The 17,654-nt window shown below is 41.2% G+C and overlaps 1 protein-coding gene across 2 annotated transcripts in view; it reads left to right on the forward strand.

Annotated features, from left to right (window-relative positions):
* The first annotated feature begins 16 nt into the window (after positions 1-16).
* Positions 17-17,654, forward strand: part of LOC139576587 (polypeptide N-acetylgalactosaminyltransferase 9) — an 87,511-nt gene continuing 69,873 nt past the window's right edge. The window contains exons 1-2 of one of the 2 annotated variants that reach the window (XM_071402849.1): positions 17-450; positions 10,719-10,902. In XM_071402849.1, the coding sequence (XP_071258950.1) occupies positions 210-450; positions 10,719-10,902 (425 nt within the window). In that variant the 5' untranslated portion in view covers positions 17-209. The remainder of the gene's footprint in view (positions 451-10,718; positions 10,903-17,654) is intronic. The other variant, XM_071402848.1, reaches the window with a different exon arrangement.

The raw sequence follows: 17,654 nt of genomic DNA on the forward strand, positions 1-17,654 counted from the left end.
AGTAGTAGCTCCACACCAGCCCAAGAGAAAGAAGCGTGCCGCCGGTATCAGTGGTGCTGAAAAGACAGTTCCTCGTTTCAGGACTCCCAAAGTTGACTTCCACTGAACGCGTCTGCTTTTCACTGCTACAGAGCCGAGAGTTAGCTAAATACTCCAAATGGATTATTATTTGGCTTGACGGCGTAAGCAAGACTGTTCTCTTGGGTTACATGGCTGTGGCACGCAAAATAAAAACGTTGCTCACGGTTAACATTTTTGTTTTTGTGGGGATCATATTGTTCTCAGTGTACTGCAGAATACAAGACCGTTCTGAGGAACTCATTCAGATCGGCAGGATATCAGACCAGAGACTGAGAACCAGGAATGGAAAAGTGTCCAATTTAGTGGACAGGCAGTCTATACTTCAGAGGCTGGAGCGGCTCGAGGACGTTGTCTACAACCAATTAAACGGTATGGAGTATACTTACTTAACAACATTCAGTATAGTCTTTACTCAAGTATGAGATCTTTTTTTAATTGTCAGTATTAATTGTGGAGTCATATCTCTATAGTTATGTACATCCTGAGTTACTTTCATTTTACTACAGAGCAACTATAAACAGCCTATGTATGTTACATTGGACTTGATCAGACAATGGTCAACAAGATAATATACAACTGGTATATCAGCCAATCAGATGGTGTCAGTCAGTACGGTACAGTTATTTTGTGCAGCGTGAGTCATCCTGTAATGGATGGTGGCCCTTCATGGTGTTACAAACTATTGCCAACTAGTGAACATGTTTTACTCAAGTAGAATCAATGCTACAGTTCCTAATATGTTCACTTAACTTGGTGTGATCCCTATCAATAACTGAAATCAACGACCTTAGCCAATAGTTTTGTATTAAAAACAACCCTGCCTCTGACTACTGAGTTCTGCCTGTCTCATTCCCTTGGCCCCAATACAATCATCTTGATGGGCTGTCTGAAATCTAAAACAAGTTCCAATAGAATGGTTCTTTATCAGGTGCTGAACAAGCTTTATTTCATTACAAGCTTCATTTCATTAGTCACTGACATGTATTGTAGGAGATTTGGTCTGCCTGGCAAAACAGCATCCTTTAAATCGTGTAAAAAACATCTGTGTGTTCCATGGTCCTACTCGCTCATGAAACATGAGAGAGCCATAGACTGAAAAGTCCAACATTTAATTTGAGAGGGCCTTTTAACCCTTGTAGAGACTATTGAGTATGCATCACCATGTAGCATTTTATACAGTCAATTCCCCAAATGCAGTAAGAATCAGCCATATGTTATCAATAGTATATACAAATCCTATGATAAGCAGCCTGTGCCATTACTGATTTGTTTGAAGTAGTGAATCATTCCCTCAATCATAAAATAAAAACATAAAATCATTTCCATAGAGGCAGGTTCTTAAAAGATAAGTTGTGTACTCACTGTATCAAACCACCATAGTGATATTTGGCCTTGGTGCCCAGCAAAAGGCCCATTAATGACGGAACTATTGTATTATGAACAGGATTTTGGTGAAAGTGTTTGTGAAGTCAGTTTATTCCCTTTCTCAAAAGTTGTCAAGACCTTTGGAGCAAAGCCAGGAGGCACTGCCTCACCAAATATATGATGCATCCTCTCATTCAGGGGGCTTTATCTAGTGTAAGGGGCCGGGGAGCCACCATGTATTTATGTATGTAGGGCAGCAGGTAGCCTAGCAGATAGAGCACTGGGCCAGTAACCAAAAGGTCGCTGGTTCGAATACCTGAGCTGACAAAGTGAAAACTCTGCCGATGTGCAAGGCACTTAACCTTAATTTGCTCCAGAGGTGCTGAACTACTATGGCTAACTGTAAAAATAACATTTCACTGCACCTATCTGGTGTGTGACAAGAAAAACATTGTTATTCCCAAACATCTTTTTTATGTATTTTCCCTAAATATATTTTCCAGTAATGATATGTAGATAAGGAATCATCTACCAAACATTTTCAGTAACTGATGATAATCGATTCATCAGTTCCAGTCTTTAGGAATCTGAATCGCTGTAATGAATTCACCGCCTCTTCTGACAATCTGCATTCTATCTACAGGATAATGGCACTTTGGGAAGAGCGAGAGATTTCATATGGTGGTTATTTTGATACTTTAATTTGATGATTCCCTACAAAGCCCTGATATGAATATGTCCTTGCTCTCCTAAATGAGAGGTTAGATCCTGCACCTATCTGGTGTGTGACAATAAAAACATTGTTATTTAAAACCTTTTTTTAAATGTATTTTCCCTGAAGTGTACAGAGTCAGACAGAGTCTGGAGGAATCCTTCCCTCCTGTCACCAACCCCTCCATGTTTAGCATCCAACTATTTATTGACACACTTAATCATACATTTATATCCCGATTTATTACCCGATATGTAAATGGGGCACAGACCACTAATTGTATTCTATTGCAATTGGGATTGGCTGTACAGAGTGAGAACCTTGCGTGCCAATAACTATTACCATGTCCGGCAGCGATTTGAAGTAATTGCCCATTTTTCAGTTGTTTATTGTCCAACAGTGACATGCCAATGGATTAAGACAAGGCCCAATTAGATTTAGAGGACATTTAAAATGCCCAATCTTCTTCTATTACATGGCTTTGCAAAGTGATGCAGCTCCTGTGCATTGTGCAAGCATTTGTTCCAGTACTGCTCAGTCAGTGATTTGGACAAGGTGCCCTCATTTTGTATTTGACTCTGTGTGATATTGGTTAATGTGTGGGTTTAAATATTCCATAGATTTGTGAACCAGTCCGTTTGGTTGCAAACGCCGCTTCACTGGCATCACAAATGACGCTCTACTTCCTATAGTTGGCACCCTACTTCCTATACTTCCTATAGTGCACTACTTTTGACAAGGACCCATAGGGCAAGTAGTAGTGCACTATACAGGATAGGGCATAGGGTGACATTTGGGATGCAACCACTGTATCCAATATGATCTAATATCATCTAACACTATCTAATATTTCAATGAGGTCATTCCTCATCAAAACAACAGTGAAGTGTGTTATCAGCAACTCTTTCAGTACGGAAATAACCGAGAAGAGGGTTATCAGCATCTCTCCTCTGCTGAAGAGGCACTCTCCTCTGCTGGATAAGCGTCTATCTGGGTTTAAGCCTCTGGTTAACAGGCTTATAGGACAGTGTTGTGACCTAAACAGTGTATACAAAATGCCAGATCTCTACTTACTATCAGTGCAACTTTAGATTCACAGATAGATCCTCTCTGATCGGTGTATTTATGTTTTGGGCCAGAAGTGTATTTGTTTATCAATAATCATCAATAAATACAGTGCCTTTGGAAAGTATTCAGACCCCTTTGACCTTTTCCACATTTTGTTATGTTACAGCCTTATTCTAAAATTGATTCAATACATTTTTTCCCCTCATCAATCTACACCCAATACCCCATAGTGACAGAGCAAATAACAGGTTTTTATACATGTTTGCAAATGTATTAAAAATAAAAAAAACTTTATCACATTTACATACTGCAAGTGTTCAGACCCTTTATTCAGTACTTTGTTGAAGCACCTTTGGCAGCAATTATAGCCTCGAGTCTTCTTGGGTAGGACGCTACAAGCTTGGCACACCTGTCTTTGGGGAGTTTCACCCATTGCTCTCTGCAGATCCTCTCAAGCTCTGTCAGGTTGGATGGTGAGTGTTGCTGCACAGCTATTTTAGTTTCAACATCAGTTGCATTCAGATGTCACAGCCTCCAACCCAATGCTGTCCTAAAACAGACAGGCTGAGCTGAGCAAGGCTGAGTGTTTGTCATCCGTGATGCATGTCACTCCTGGTTTCATCCTGTGTTAGTGGAGGTGATGAGATGGCATGGACGTTCCATCTGCAGCACTAGATATGTATCCTATCTATAATGCCCAATTGAAGAGTTTCATTTCAAAATGACATATATACATTTTCTGAAACATTGGTAACTTAGCTTTAGGTTTTACACAGTCAAATGTATCAAATAACTAGATTTCTAATTAAGAAATTTACAAATGATTCATTTGTGACGTCAATATTAGAAAACTTCAATACAGTAAAATGAGATCTGTATGTAAAACATTTGACATTTTAGTCATTTAGCAGATGCTCTTATCCAGAGCGATGTCACGCCCTGACCTTAGAGAGCCTTTTTATGTCTCTATTTGGTTTGGTCAGGGTGTGATTTTGGGGTGGGCATTCTATGTTTTGTTTTCTATGTTTCTTTATTTCAATGTTTTGGCTGGGTATGGTTCTCAATCAGGGACAGCTGTCTGTCGTTGTCTCTGTTTGGGAACCATACTTAGGTAGCCCTTTTTCCCTCCTTTCAGTGTGGGTGTTGAATTTTGTTAGTGGCACTTATTCCCTGTAAGCTTCACGTCGTTTTGTATTGTTTATTGTTTTGTTGGCGACATTCAAATAAAAAGGAATATGTACGCTGACCACGCTGCGCTTTGGTCCAGTTCTTTCGACGGCCGTGACAAGCGACTTACAGTAAGTGCATTCATTTTTGAGATAGCTAGGTGAGACAGTCAAATATACAGGATACGAACATTCCATTTCAACTGATCAATGGATATATAGTGTTTTGCAAAAAAAATCGATTAATAAAAAATCGGAGAACAGTAATATTTTACACACCCATGAAGATACCAATATGCAATCATTTCTAATGAAAAAACACAAATGTGAAAAATTGGTGGGTAAAGCATTTGGGAAATAAACCCTTCGATTATGCTGCAGAGAGCAATGTTGTTAATAAAGCCTGGAGAGAAAGAAATCCTGACAAGGAATTAGAAATGTAATTTTGTCTCATCTCCCATACCCCATACCTTAATAGTATTCATCAGTAATTCTACAGTATATTGGAGAGCCCACAGACTACTCCCCAGCAGATTGGAGAGGGGGAATGGAGCCTGTGAAGGAATTAAATATATTTCCCAGTAATGATATGTAGATAAGGAATCATCTACCAAACATTTTCAGTAACAGATGATAATCATTTCATCAGTTCCAGTCTTTAGGAATCTGAATCTCTGTAATGAATTCACCACCTCTTCTGACAATCTGCATTCTATCTACAGGATAATGATACTTTGGGAAGAGCGAGAGATTTCATATGGTGGTTATTGTGATACTTTAATTTGATGATTCCCTACAAAGCCCTGATATGAATATGTCCTTGCCCTCCTAAATGAGAGGTTAGATCCGTGTGAAAATATTTCCTTTTCATTAGGAAACTGGCGTGTTACATGATTTATAGACAGATATGCTGTACTAGATTATAAAGTATTTTTGCCTTATAATTGCTAAATGGTGCTTTTGTGCACTTCTTCTTGTGAAACAGTTCCTTCCACTTTCAGACCTTTGCATGTGTTGCCATGCAAGCTTAGATTGTTGTGATGGCACATTGGGTCTCGAGAGATCATTCTGATCATTTCCAAATACGAGTCGCCCCTATGACCCATTGGTTTGCGTCTTTTGAAAAGAGCAGAAAATCAGGACTTTATGCGTAACGCCTTTCCCGTGTTGCCAATGTTTTATGGATCGCCCACGTTGTAGCTTTTAAAACCAACCACAGGGAGTTCTTTTCCTCTTCTTGAACAACAGATCACTCGACCACATCCGAGACATCAATATTTATAACATCTCAGCTTCACTTTTGACACGCATAACTCCACTTTTCCTTTAAATCATTCACAAAATGGGGATGTCTTTTAGTTTGACGTCTATCGAAAAAGCCCAAGTTAGACACTTTTTTAAGGTTATTGCATAATTTATCACTGTAATGACTTTAATGTATCATGTTGCGGGTGCCTCTGTAAAAATGGATTCTGAGGTGAGCGACTGAACATCAAGATAGATATGCACTTGGACATAGTGCACCTAGATTGATGTTTGATGGTCTTTCTCGTTATATCTGCACAGACACATCTGTCCATCTGAGTGCATAGGAACAGTACATCATCCTCCTCTGAGTCCCAAATGGCACCCTATTCCCTATATAGCGCATTACTTTTGAACAGGGCCCATAAAGCTCTGGTCAAAAGTAGTGCACTATGTAGTGAACTAGGGTGTCATTTTGAATGCAAACCTTTATCTCCCAATAGCGTGCTGCAAACCTCGTAATACAGGGAATAGCACCTGTGTGTTTACGGTGGAACAACCAGATGTTTCCCTGTAATTACCTCATTGTGGGATAATTAAGATGTTTTGCTAATGTGTAGTTTGAAGAATGAAACTAGAGGAAGTAGAGGATATTGGGTTGAGGATGTGTCAGTGATACAACATGAATCATCACAATAGGATAGGATTACACACGTCTGTAGATATGCGTGTGTTTACGCTAAAAAGCTTGAAGCTCTTTTTGGTGGCTTTGCCATAGCGAATAAGCAACGTACAGTTTTACCCCAGACACGAAAAGTCCTTTAAAAGTGCCCTATAAGTCATTCTAATAAACCTGTCGTCAGTGTCCTGGGGAAATCTTGTTGACTTGATTCCCCTACCCTTCCTTCACAGATTTATTCTGCTTCATAGTCACAGAACTACATCATGGTAGGCATATTGTCTGCCTTGACTGAACAAATTAATGTTTCTGCACATTGTATACAGGTCCAACCCGATGGTACAAGCACAGTGCTCAAACACTGTGGTCAACTGTACAGTAACACGATTAGTCATAGAGGTGCATTGACATTCAGAGTTCTGGCCAAACACTGTGGTAGCTGGAGCATATGCCATTGTTGTTTCCCAAGTAGTTTGCCCAACCTGAGTCACAATAATCTTTACTCTGAATGAGAGTCCAATATATTTCAATGATGAATCGCACAAGCATATTGTTGTATTTTGTTGCCTTGTCTGGGACGTCTCTCATTGTTGTAGATAATGAGTCAACCTACCTCATGGGTTTTAGTGAATGCAATCATTCAATGTTCGATTGTGTCTGGAATATGAATTATATTGAATGGCTTGAGGCTTGTCTAATTTAATATCTCAAGTAGCTTTACACACTTAGCAATATCTACTGTACCAATTCAGAGTGGTTTGTAATAAAACCCAATTTAATTTATACATCCTTGTAGCGGACTTGTCGTTTTTCATCCAAAGCTTAACCCCTCTATTTACACTAATAAGTTGTGGCATTGTAAGGATTCCTTGCTTTGCTCCAATCAACAGAATATTCAGCCTCAAGAGAGAAAAACATGAAAAGATGAATCAGCAGCAGAGTGAGAAATTGTAGCTACAACAAATTATTCTCTGAGGTATTATCAAAGCCCAATTGTTTTGGCAGCAGCACAACAAAGGCAGCTCCAAACCAATCACCACCAAATCCCTGAGCCGGTTCTGTTTGCTGTTGCTGCTCAATAATGCGTAAAAACACAGGATAAAACCAGTACTCTGGACCACACTCACATGATGAACAGTGATGTAGTGGTAAAAAAATAGGAAGGTAAACTCTGATCCTCAGTCACGGTGAAAAAAGTAACGTTCCCTATACTTACAATGGATTTTTCGGCAAGGTGGGTAAACTGTCACGCAAGATATGAAAAGGTGGGTAAACTGTATTTACCCTCCACTACACCACTGATGATGAGTAACATTGCTTTAGACGTAGAGTTTCATTGGCTTCCTGGACCACTGACTAAGCTTTAGCTTAGCGGGCTAATGTGCTCTTCTGACGTGTAAGAGACCAGGGTTCAAACCATGTCAGTCGCACGAGGCGAGGCCTATGTTAAAATACCTCTTCTCCACTCTGTCAGGCAGCAGCAAATGGCAGACAGACTTCCTGGCTCAATGTGCATCCGCTCATCCTCTAATGGAATTTTCTTCAACCAGCCAGAAGAAGCGGAAAGTGAGGGGAGCAAAATAAGAAGGACTGCGGAAAACAAAGCTGCGGGGATGTTAGGCTGTTTCCGAGTCTCACGCAGAGAGGCACTCCAGATTTCACTTTCAGTTGCTTCTTCGATTGCCTCAGTGTTATGAGAGCGGCGATTGGGATTCAGACTGGGTTCATAACGCTACTGAACCCCACCCAGGGTGTCAGATGACACCACTACGTTTCCCCTGATGTGATCCCTCTCGTGACAGGTAACAGCTTGCAACCGCCAACCGTTCAGCTCCAGTGGCAAATCTCCCAGAACCTCAAAGCCCTCATCCCCAAAATGTTTTCTTTGCAATGGCTTGGGGAGAAGATCTTCATTAGTATGGCCTGTTTACTTGCTGTTTCTGTCCATCTGTTGAGAAGAGGCAACATGGTTTACCTGTGGAGATCACACTGGAAGTATGACACACAGATACAATTAATCCCCTACACTGTGTAGCAGAGTTTAAAATATCCAAACCAGAAACGCTATAATACTTCATACCTATAGTAGACAAGGTGCAGCAGTCTCCATACTTAAACAAACAAGGTGAAAGGTAAAAAAAAGAAAGAGCCAGGAATATAAATACAAACCAAAACTATCATTATGAGCCAGACTTTGAAGTCGGTCTGGAAAGTTTAACAGCAAAATATCCCTCTCTATGATTAAAGACTGAACACTTCCAAGAGCATTCACTTGATGAGTTAAATAAAGGTTAAATAAAAAATAAATAAAAAATGAGACTGCTGAGATCTCGGAAAATCGAATTTCTGATAACCCATTGTGCCCTTCATTTCTGATAAACGTTTCCCTTTTAAAAATGTCACAGACAGGGGAAATGTGTTATAGTCTGCTAAATCCATTGTACTGTGTCATTTTAATAAGAGCATCAATGTCTGATACATTCAATCGGATGTCAGTTACAATCAGTGCTGTAAAGTACATCAGTCAAAATACTTTAAAGTACTACTTAAGTATTTTTTTTTTAGGTATCTGTACTTTACTATTTATATTTTTGACGACTTTACTTTTACTCCATTACATTCCTAAAGAAAATAATGTACATTTTCCCTGACACCCAAAAATACTTACCAGGACACAAAAATGGTCCAATTCACTCACTTCACTCATCAAGAGAACATCCCTGGTCATCCATACCGCCTCTGATCTGGTGTACTGACTAAACACAAATGCTTTGTTTGTAAATGATGTCTGTGTGTTGTAGTGTGCCCCTGGCTATCCGTAAAAAAATCTGTCTGATGTGCTTATTATAAGCAATTTGAAATGCTTTATACTATTAAGGTATCTTTACTTTTACTCAAGTATGATAATTGGGTACTTTTTCCACCACTGGTTACACTAGTGGGAGACTTAACTGACAGATTTATTTCTGATGTGTGATCCACTGTGCACAGACGTCAATTCAACATCTATTCCACGTTGGTTCAACCTGTGTGCCCAGTGGGAAGACTTAAAATCACTTAGTGAACGGCCATCAATGTGCAGTTGAAAAGCTGTATTTGTTTGTTGATAGATTCTGTATTTACAGAGCTGACCCCTTCCTCTGCAGGGAATTATAACAGTCTAGAGAACTGCTATGGTGACCAATAGTATCTGTAAACCTGTCAGTCCCAATCAGTTTCAGTCTAATTCTAATTAGGTTATAAGGAAAGTGTATCTAATGTGCCTCTCCAAATGAGGAGAATTCCAACAGACCTGATATCCTGTAAAATGATCAGTATCAGGGAAATGTAGACTGAGTGTACAAAACATTAAGAACACCAGCTCTTTCCATGACATAGACTGACCAGGTGAATCCAGGTGAATGCTATTATTCCTTATTGATGTTCCACTTGTTAAATCCACTTCAATCAGTGCAGATCAAAGGGAAGAGACATGTTAAAGATTTTTTTAAAGCCTTGAGACAATGCCCATTTACCCTCTGAATGGCACACATACACAATCCATGTGTATGTGTGCCATGGATTGTGTATGCGTGCCATTCAGAGGGTAAATGGGCAAGACAATATATTTAAGTGCTTTTGAACAGGATATGGTAGTAGGTGCATCTGTTTGTGTCAAGAACTGCAACATTCAATATTTTACCATTATTTAACTAGGCAAGTCAGTTAAGAACAAATTCTTATTTTCAATGACAGCCGAACGACAGAACGACAGATTTTTACCATGTCAGCTCGGGGATTCGATCTTGCAACCTTTCAGTTACTAGTCCAATGCTCTAACCCCTAGGCTACCTGCCGCCCCAATAGTTTCCTGTGTGTATCAAGAACGGTCCACCACCCAAAGGACATCCAGTCAACTTGAAACAACTGTCGGAAGCATTGGAGTCAACATGGGCCAGCATCCCTGTGGAATGCTTTCGCACCCCTTTTTGATTCCTTGCCCTGACGAATTGAGGGCAAAGGGGGTGTGCAACTCAATATTAGGAAGGTGTTCTTAATGTTTTGTACACTCAGTGTACATATCTCCAATGCAATGCTTGTGCCATAGAAGTAGAATGCAGACGTTATACTGTATATGTCTCTCTATGTCTTGCACCACTGCTTTTTCTCTGCTGCTCGCTCCACTCTGTCATCTTGAGAAATCCACGCCCAGGCTGGTATTTTCAGCACCTTTAAAGACAGATAGTGTAATGATGCACTCCCCATGATTCTCACAGCCCATGAATGTCAATCACCTGTCCCTCTGTATGGCCTCTCCTCTCACCTACCACTCTCTGTCTTTTTCTTTTTGTCTGTCTGTCTCACTCTCTGTGTCTCTGTGTGTGTGTGTATGTGTGTGGATGTCTGTGTGTTTGTCCTCTAGGGCTGGCGAAGCCCATGGGGCTGGTGGAGGGGCCTGGGGGGCTGGGCCAGGGAGGAGCAGCTGCCACTCTGGGTGACGACAGCCAGGTTGACGGGGAGGGGAAGTACGAGGAGTACGGCTACAACGCCCAGCTCAGTGACCGCATATCCCTGGACCGTAGCATCCCGGACTACAGACCCAAAAAGTAGGTTTGACTTTATTTATTTATTCATTTAGTATGTTTTATTATATTTATTTGTGCAAAAGAAAATAACATTGTCTGTAGGTAATAGAAGAGCCAACTGAATTGAGGTAAAACAGTGAGAACCCCAAAATGGGTTTTTAGATTTGTCTCGTCTCAGTACAGTAGCTAGGCCAGGGCAGCTGCATTAGACATGAGTATTCCTTACATGGAAAGACATTGTCCCAGACAGCCAGAGAAGATGTTGATAGTGGGGCGGCAGGCTAGTTAATAATGCAATAAAAGAGAGTCCAGCAGTATTTCTTATGAAAGAGACCGTGGGAGACCCCAGTAGGAATATTAATGGCCTTTTTAAAATGAATCTTATATTTAGAATGTGGGACTACATCTGTGATACAATGACTGTGAGCGAATAATAAGGCATGCCACTGGTGTTCAGATCAGCCCGTGTCAGAGAACAAAAACAGACAGACAGAGAAAGACGTCCAGAGACTTCTTTGGGCTTTGCTGGGGATAACAATTCATTTCATCCACATCCGCTTTGTAATCTCCTTTCTTTCATGCTGGAAAATCAACGAGAGGAGAGAGCGAGCAAGGGAAAGAGTGAAAAGACGGGTTACTAATTAATAACCAGCTGAAAACTGCTTGGTGGAAAAGAGGATTTGAGGAAATTATTCTTTATGAGGAGGATAATGTCTACAGGAAGTCAGTGTTGACGGTTTGATAATGTCTACAGGAAGTCAGTGTTGACGGTTTGATAATGTCTACAGGAAGTCAGTGTTGACGGTTTGATAATGTCTACAGGAAGTCAGTGTTGACGGTTTGATAATGTCTACAGGAAGTCAGTGTTGACGGTTTGATCATGTCTAAAGGAAGTCAGTGTTAACGGTTTGATCATGTGTACAGGAAGTCAGTATTAACGGTTTGATCATGTGTACAGGAAGTCAGTATTAACGGTTTGATCATGTGTACAGGGAGTCAGTGTTAACGGTTGGATCATGTGTACAGGGAGCCCGTGTTAACGGTTTGATCATGTGTACAGGAAGTCAGTGTTAACGGTTGGATCATGTGTACAGGAAGTCAGTGTTAACGGTTTGATCATGTCTAAAGGAAGTCAGTGTTGACGGTTTGATCATGTCTACAGGAAGTCAGTGTTGACGGTTTGATCATGTCTAAAGGAAGTCAGTGTTAACGGTTTGATCATGTGTACAGGAAGTCAGTATTAACGGTTTGATCATGTGTACAGGGAGTCAGTGTTAACGGTTGGATCATGTGTACAGGGAGCCTGTGTTAACGGTTTGATCATGTGTACAGGAAGTCAGTGTTAACGGTTTGATCGTGTGTACAGGAAGTCAGTGTTGACGGTTTGGCTATACCGTTTATTTCCATGTATTGTTTACTCCCTCGTGATAGATAATCATACCGCCAGTCCTGTGTTTGACATATAATGCAAGGGGCAGCTGTGGAAATAATAATGATTCATGCAGTTCTATGCTGTGTGTGTGTGTGACGTGTGTGTGTGTGTGACGTGTGTGTGTGTGTGTGTGTGTGTGTGTGTGTGTGTGTGTGTGTGTGTGTGTGTGTGTGTGTGTGTGTGTGTGTGTGTGTGTGTGTGTGTGTGTGTGTGTGTGTGTGTGTGTGTGTGTGAGACATGTGTGCCTCTATTTCAACACAATTGTTCACGCCATTAACAAACATATGCAGCAAGATATGCCCTTTCTTTAGATGTCATTCCAGAGGGTGAACCCCTTCCCCAAAGCCAAGCAGATCATAACAACCACATAGACACACTGTTTGATGAAGATACAGTGGGCTCCCTATGCATAAAGGAAATCAATATGTTTAAGCTTAACATATTCGTGTCTTACAGTTCTGCGTATTGTTGCACCATGGCTGCAATGATATAAAACAAACACGGTCCCTGCACTTTGAACGACCTTGTTGGGGTAATTAATTAGACATAGGTAGCAAGATGTCTACTGATTGGAACAAGACAAGGACTTTGCTTGTAATCAAAACATGGATCCTTGGTGCAGGAAAGGGATAGGGCTTTTTTCATACCATGTGGGTGCATTGCATTGCATATTGGACTGAATTGGGCTGTGTAGAAACACACAAGACACACCTTCAACATACTGACACCATTTCCACACCACTGAGCCGAGCCAAGCCGATCTGTACCGCATCGGCCTGCTTATGCAGCCGCCTTGGTTTCTGAAACATTGCCTGAAAGGACAACGTGAAAAGAAAATACCTTAGCCAGCAAAGTATAGGATTGGGGTCTGTAGGATAGTGTGGAAAGGGTAACACAAGACACCTCTGGTCAAATGCCATAATTGCACGGGAGTCGTGGAGCGGGGGGGGGGGGGGGGGATTATTGAATGATCTCTACATCCACACTCCTCATCCCCTCTGTCTCTGTATTACACTGTCTTTCTCCTTTTGTAGGGTTTTAAGACCTACCGCCGATCTATTCATTCTAATTACAGCCCACTATCATCATGGTCATGGTCAGGACTTGTCAAGACAGACCATTTCCCTAAACCCTTGTATCTCCATTCACTGTCCAGTGGTCTGAGCTTTATGTTGCCAATGCTTCCAGCGGTGACATTTTCTAACATTGATCCAGAGGAAGTTAACTTGAGGCTTTATTATCCCATCCAGGAACTGATGTCACACCACACCATGTTGCCCATCCTTGGGTGGCCTGTAGCACAATGCTGCAATACTATGTCTTAGAGAAGGGATGGGCCAATAAGAATGATGCACTAGCTGGCACCTGAGGTTCACAGAGGGCAAAAGAGAATAGCATCTGAATGAGAAAGAAAATGAAAGACACTTCTAGGCTATACCTCACAGTCAATGTGAAAATGCAATTTCCATGCTGTTAGCTCTCTGTTGCTCTCTAGTTTGCCTAGTTTGGCTCTTTTAGCCCCTGATGAGAAGTTGTACAATATTCTCTATTTCAATTCATCTTTATCATCTGTAATCATTTGTAGCAAGACATGTCACAATATTGCTCCTATATTCATTGAGATCAAGCAATGCAACCAATGTTGAGGTTGGTTCCACATAGACGTATCTGGGACTGGGAACTAGACTATAAAGCAGGAAGGTCACACGGCTGGGCGCTACCTAATTTCTTAAGCCTCTGATACCCTGGAATGGGATCGCAAGGTCACCGCAGCGGCCATTTGTAAGTAAAAGGCTTCAGCTCGAATGTTTCTCTCACAAAAGCTGAGTTTATCTCCTCAACAGGGCAGCGAAATGACAAGGCAAACTAATGTCTTTTTGAGAACAATCTTTTCTATAGGGGTAGAGTTGCTTTCATTTCCTGTGCAGCACAGGTTATCGCAGGTTAATGTGAAATTTCAAAGCGAATAACATGGCTGTGAAAAGCAGACGGGCCGGCCAGCCAGCGTCGCAGGCCGAAAAGGGAGTGCGATGGGAATAAGTCTTAATCTGGCGCTCTGTTTCTGTCACAGATCGTTCTAGGTTGAATTATGAGAGCTTGCCAGTGAGCTTAGTTCCATTACAAACAGATGAGTCGATCGCTCATACTGTTATGGACCTACAAACCTCCCCGTTCCAGCAGACAGGCACGAATTTAAGGTTGAGCAATGTCCTAAATTGAATTCAGTAACTAGGCCATTGGAGCTACAATATCACTTAACAACCTCAATACTGAATTTGCCCATAGACACAACTCAGCTGAAGTGATCTGGTGCCTTTCCCCGGCCCCTTCTGGCTTTTATTCTTACGGTAACTATATTCATACACATACTAGCCATGACAAATTAAACTTAGCCCAAATAAAACATACATCATTCGATTTGGCATGGTTGTCAGCTTGTGGCTGTCCCCCACTAAAGGAAAACTATTGCACAAAGATTCACTTGTATTCACTGCCAGATATGGGTTCGTGTTTACGTATAATGCATGTATGGCTGATTTGAAAGAGGTGGTGGAACAGCTTTGAAAGAGGTGGTGGAACAGCTGTGAAAGAGAACAAAATAAACTTGCTTAGAGAAAAGGAATCCCTTTGGAAGGATTTCAGGAATACACTGAAAAGCCTATCAATCAAAACAGTCCTATTTGATTTTATTGAGAGGAAACATGGAACTTTCTGTATAGAAGCAAAAACAAACTAGGAAACGTATATAAACTGATATGTGAACCAATTCCGATTTTCAATCAAATCTTTTCCTGACAGAATAAAATAGAAATGTACTGTAACTGAAATAATCCTATAGAACTTCACTTTGAACTTGAATAGGGTAATATACTGCAAATAATACATTAACAGTATGACCCATTTAGAGAAAATAATGTACAGTACAGCTTCAATTTTTTGTTGTAGCTCGGTGTTGGAGCGTTGTAGGAGAGAAGGATTGTTTCCCCCTTTCAGTCCTGAGAGCGGAGGCTGTAGGATTGGGATTTTGTTGTTAGTGAGGAGCAAAGATATGAGTGATCTTGCATAAGTTATGAGCCTAAGTGCTCCATGATACACTGTGGCTAGCACCCTGAAGGTACTGGCGGAAGCTTGCATGTAAATAGTGTCACCATAGTCCAACACAAATAAAAATGTCCCTTGCACAAGTTCCTTTCTAACTGACATAGAAAAACCTGATTTGTTTTTAAAATAAAAACCTACGTTTTAATGTGCTGTTTAAAATTGAGCTTTTCATTTAACCAGATGCCACTTAACCATTTATACAAGAGGCACAGGAGTAAACAATTGTGTCGTCAGCATACAGGTGGTGTTTTAAACATTTCTACCAACATCATTTGTGTAGAGTTTAAAAAGGACAGGCCCTAAAATGGACCATGTATAACACCCGTACAGTCTCTCCTCTCCATGTCATTGTACATTTCGCTCCTGTCATTTCCCATTGCTGTGAGGTGAGAAACTGTTAGTGCTGGCAAAAACACACACACACACACGCACACACACACACATCATTGGTTTATGCAGAACTGACTGACTGCACTATTCTTAAGTTTAGGTGGGTAGAGAGGACAGGACGCAGAGCAACGCTGGGTTCCATCTGATGCGCACGCACACACACACACACACACACACACACACACACACACACACACACACACACACACACACACACACACACACACACACACACACACACACACACACACACACACACACACACACAGGGTCAAATATTATACCCCCAAGACATGCTAACATCCCCTGTTGTTGGTAATGGTGAGAGGTTAGCATGTCTTGGGGGTATGATCTTTCACCCTCTGTAACTTTCTCACTCATCATTATCCACGGTTCATTCACGATTATCCTTAATCATGGTAGCATCCACATTAATGTAGAAGTGTTTAGAAACATATTCTATTCTTATTTATAATAAAAGTGACTCCAAATCACACAATACATTATTTACCATTAATTTCTATTGGGCACAAAATCATATGAAACGCAACTGAAACTAACTGCAAATGCATTCAACAAGTTTGTCACAAGCTTGATGTAGTCATTGTGTAGTAGGAATATGGGACGAAATACTAAACTTTTGTGCGGAAAATTACGGAAACAGTAGGGAAAACAGCGCCACTGTCTGTCCCACGGCGGTTGTTTTTGTTTTGTTCATGAAGCAGAGCTGGGGATCCTCGTGCATCCTGGTAAAAAATAATTGCAGAACTTATGCTGCTGTTCTATTATGCATGATGTCTGAGGGGGGGGGGGGGGGGAACTGTGGTCGTTTGTAGTAACGTCTTTGTTGTTGTAATATCGCAAACGGACTGTGGCAATTTCACCATTAAGGATTCCAGCTTTAAATGACTCCTTTTCTTTGTGACCTCTGCTCTCATCTACTCAGAACCAAGTCGATTTAAGTTTTGAATGAATTTGTTGTGTTGATATTTTGCCACCACCGCCTCATAACCCATTCATTTCAACCATAAGTGAGAATATTGTTGAAAATATAAACACATCTTATTGTGAGTAGTACTTCATTTACACCTAATTGAGGTGCAATATGATTACACCCCAAAAAATGTAAGATTAAATAACACCCCACGTCAATTGAACGCCTATTCCACGTCGGCTCAACGTAATTTCATAGAAATGACGTGGAAACGACGTTGATTCAACCAGTGTGTGCCCATTGGGACAGCACCTGAAATATAATTAAGATGCTGGTGGGCGATGGTGGGCGATGGTTTACAAGATGTTCGTGTGTGCTGGTTGTTGCCATAGGAATCCGTGTCAGTATGACCAGCTTTACCTTTAGATGCCTGCAAAGCCTTATGCTACTGTGAAAGCCCTAGGGAAACGCAATGGGAGGAGTCAAAAAGACTATGATGAACTGCATATAAAAATATACGAAATCTAAACGCTACTGTATGGTGCCTGTTTACGCGCTTGTGTACAGCAGCAACCACTACTGTGGGCGTGTGCTATTCATTCCATTAACTGGGTCATTGAAAACGACAACATGAAATTGGATTGCAATCACAAGAATCACTGCTCCACAGCTCCAGTTACCATGCGTTGGTGTGAGAGGCCTAATCAGTGGCAGCAAGAGCGTTTTCTCTTGTTGAGATCCTGGGCTGTAGAGAGAGAGTTGTGGGAGATGGAGGGAGGAGGGATAGGGCGAGACACAGAGAGAGAGACTGTTGGCTCTGGAGACTGGAGAGGGAAGCCAGAGAGAGAGATAGAGAGAGAGGGAGGAAATCCCTAGCCCATCAGTGTTGGTGTCATTCCCAGCCCTGTTCTCTAC

The sequence above is a fragment of the Salvelinus alpinus genome, chromosome 5 (genome assembly GCF_045679555.1).
Source record: "Salvelinus alpinus chromosome 5, SLU_Salpinus.1, whole genome shotgun sequence".
Lineage (NCBI taxonomy): Eukaryota > Metazoa > Chordata > Actinopteri > Salmoniformes > Salmonidae > Salvelinus > Salvelinus alpinus.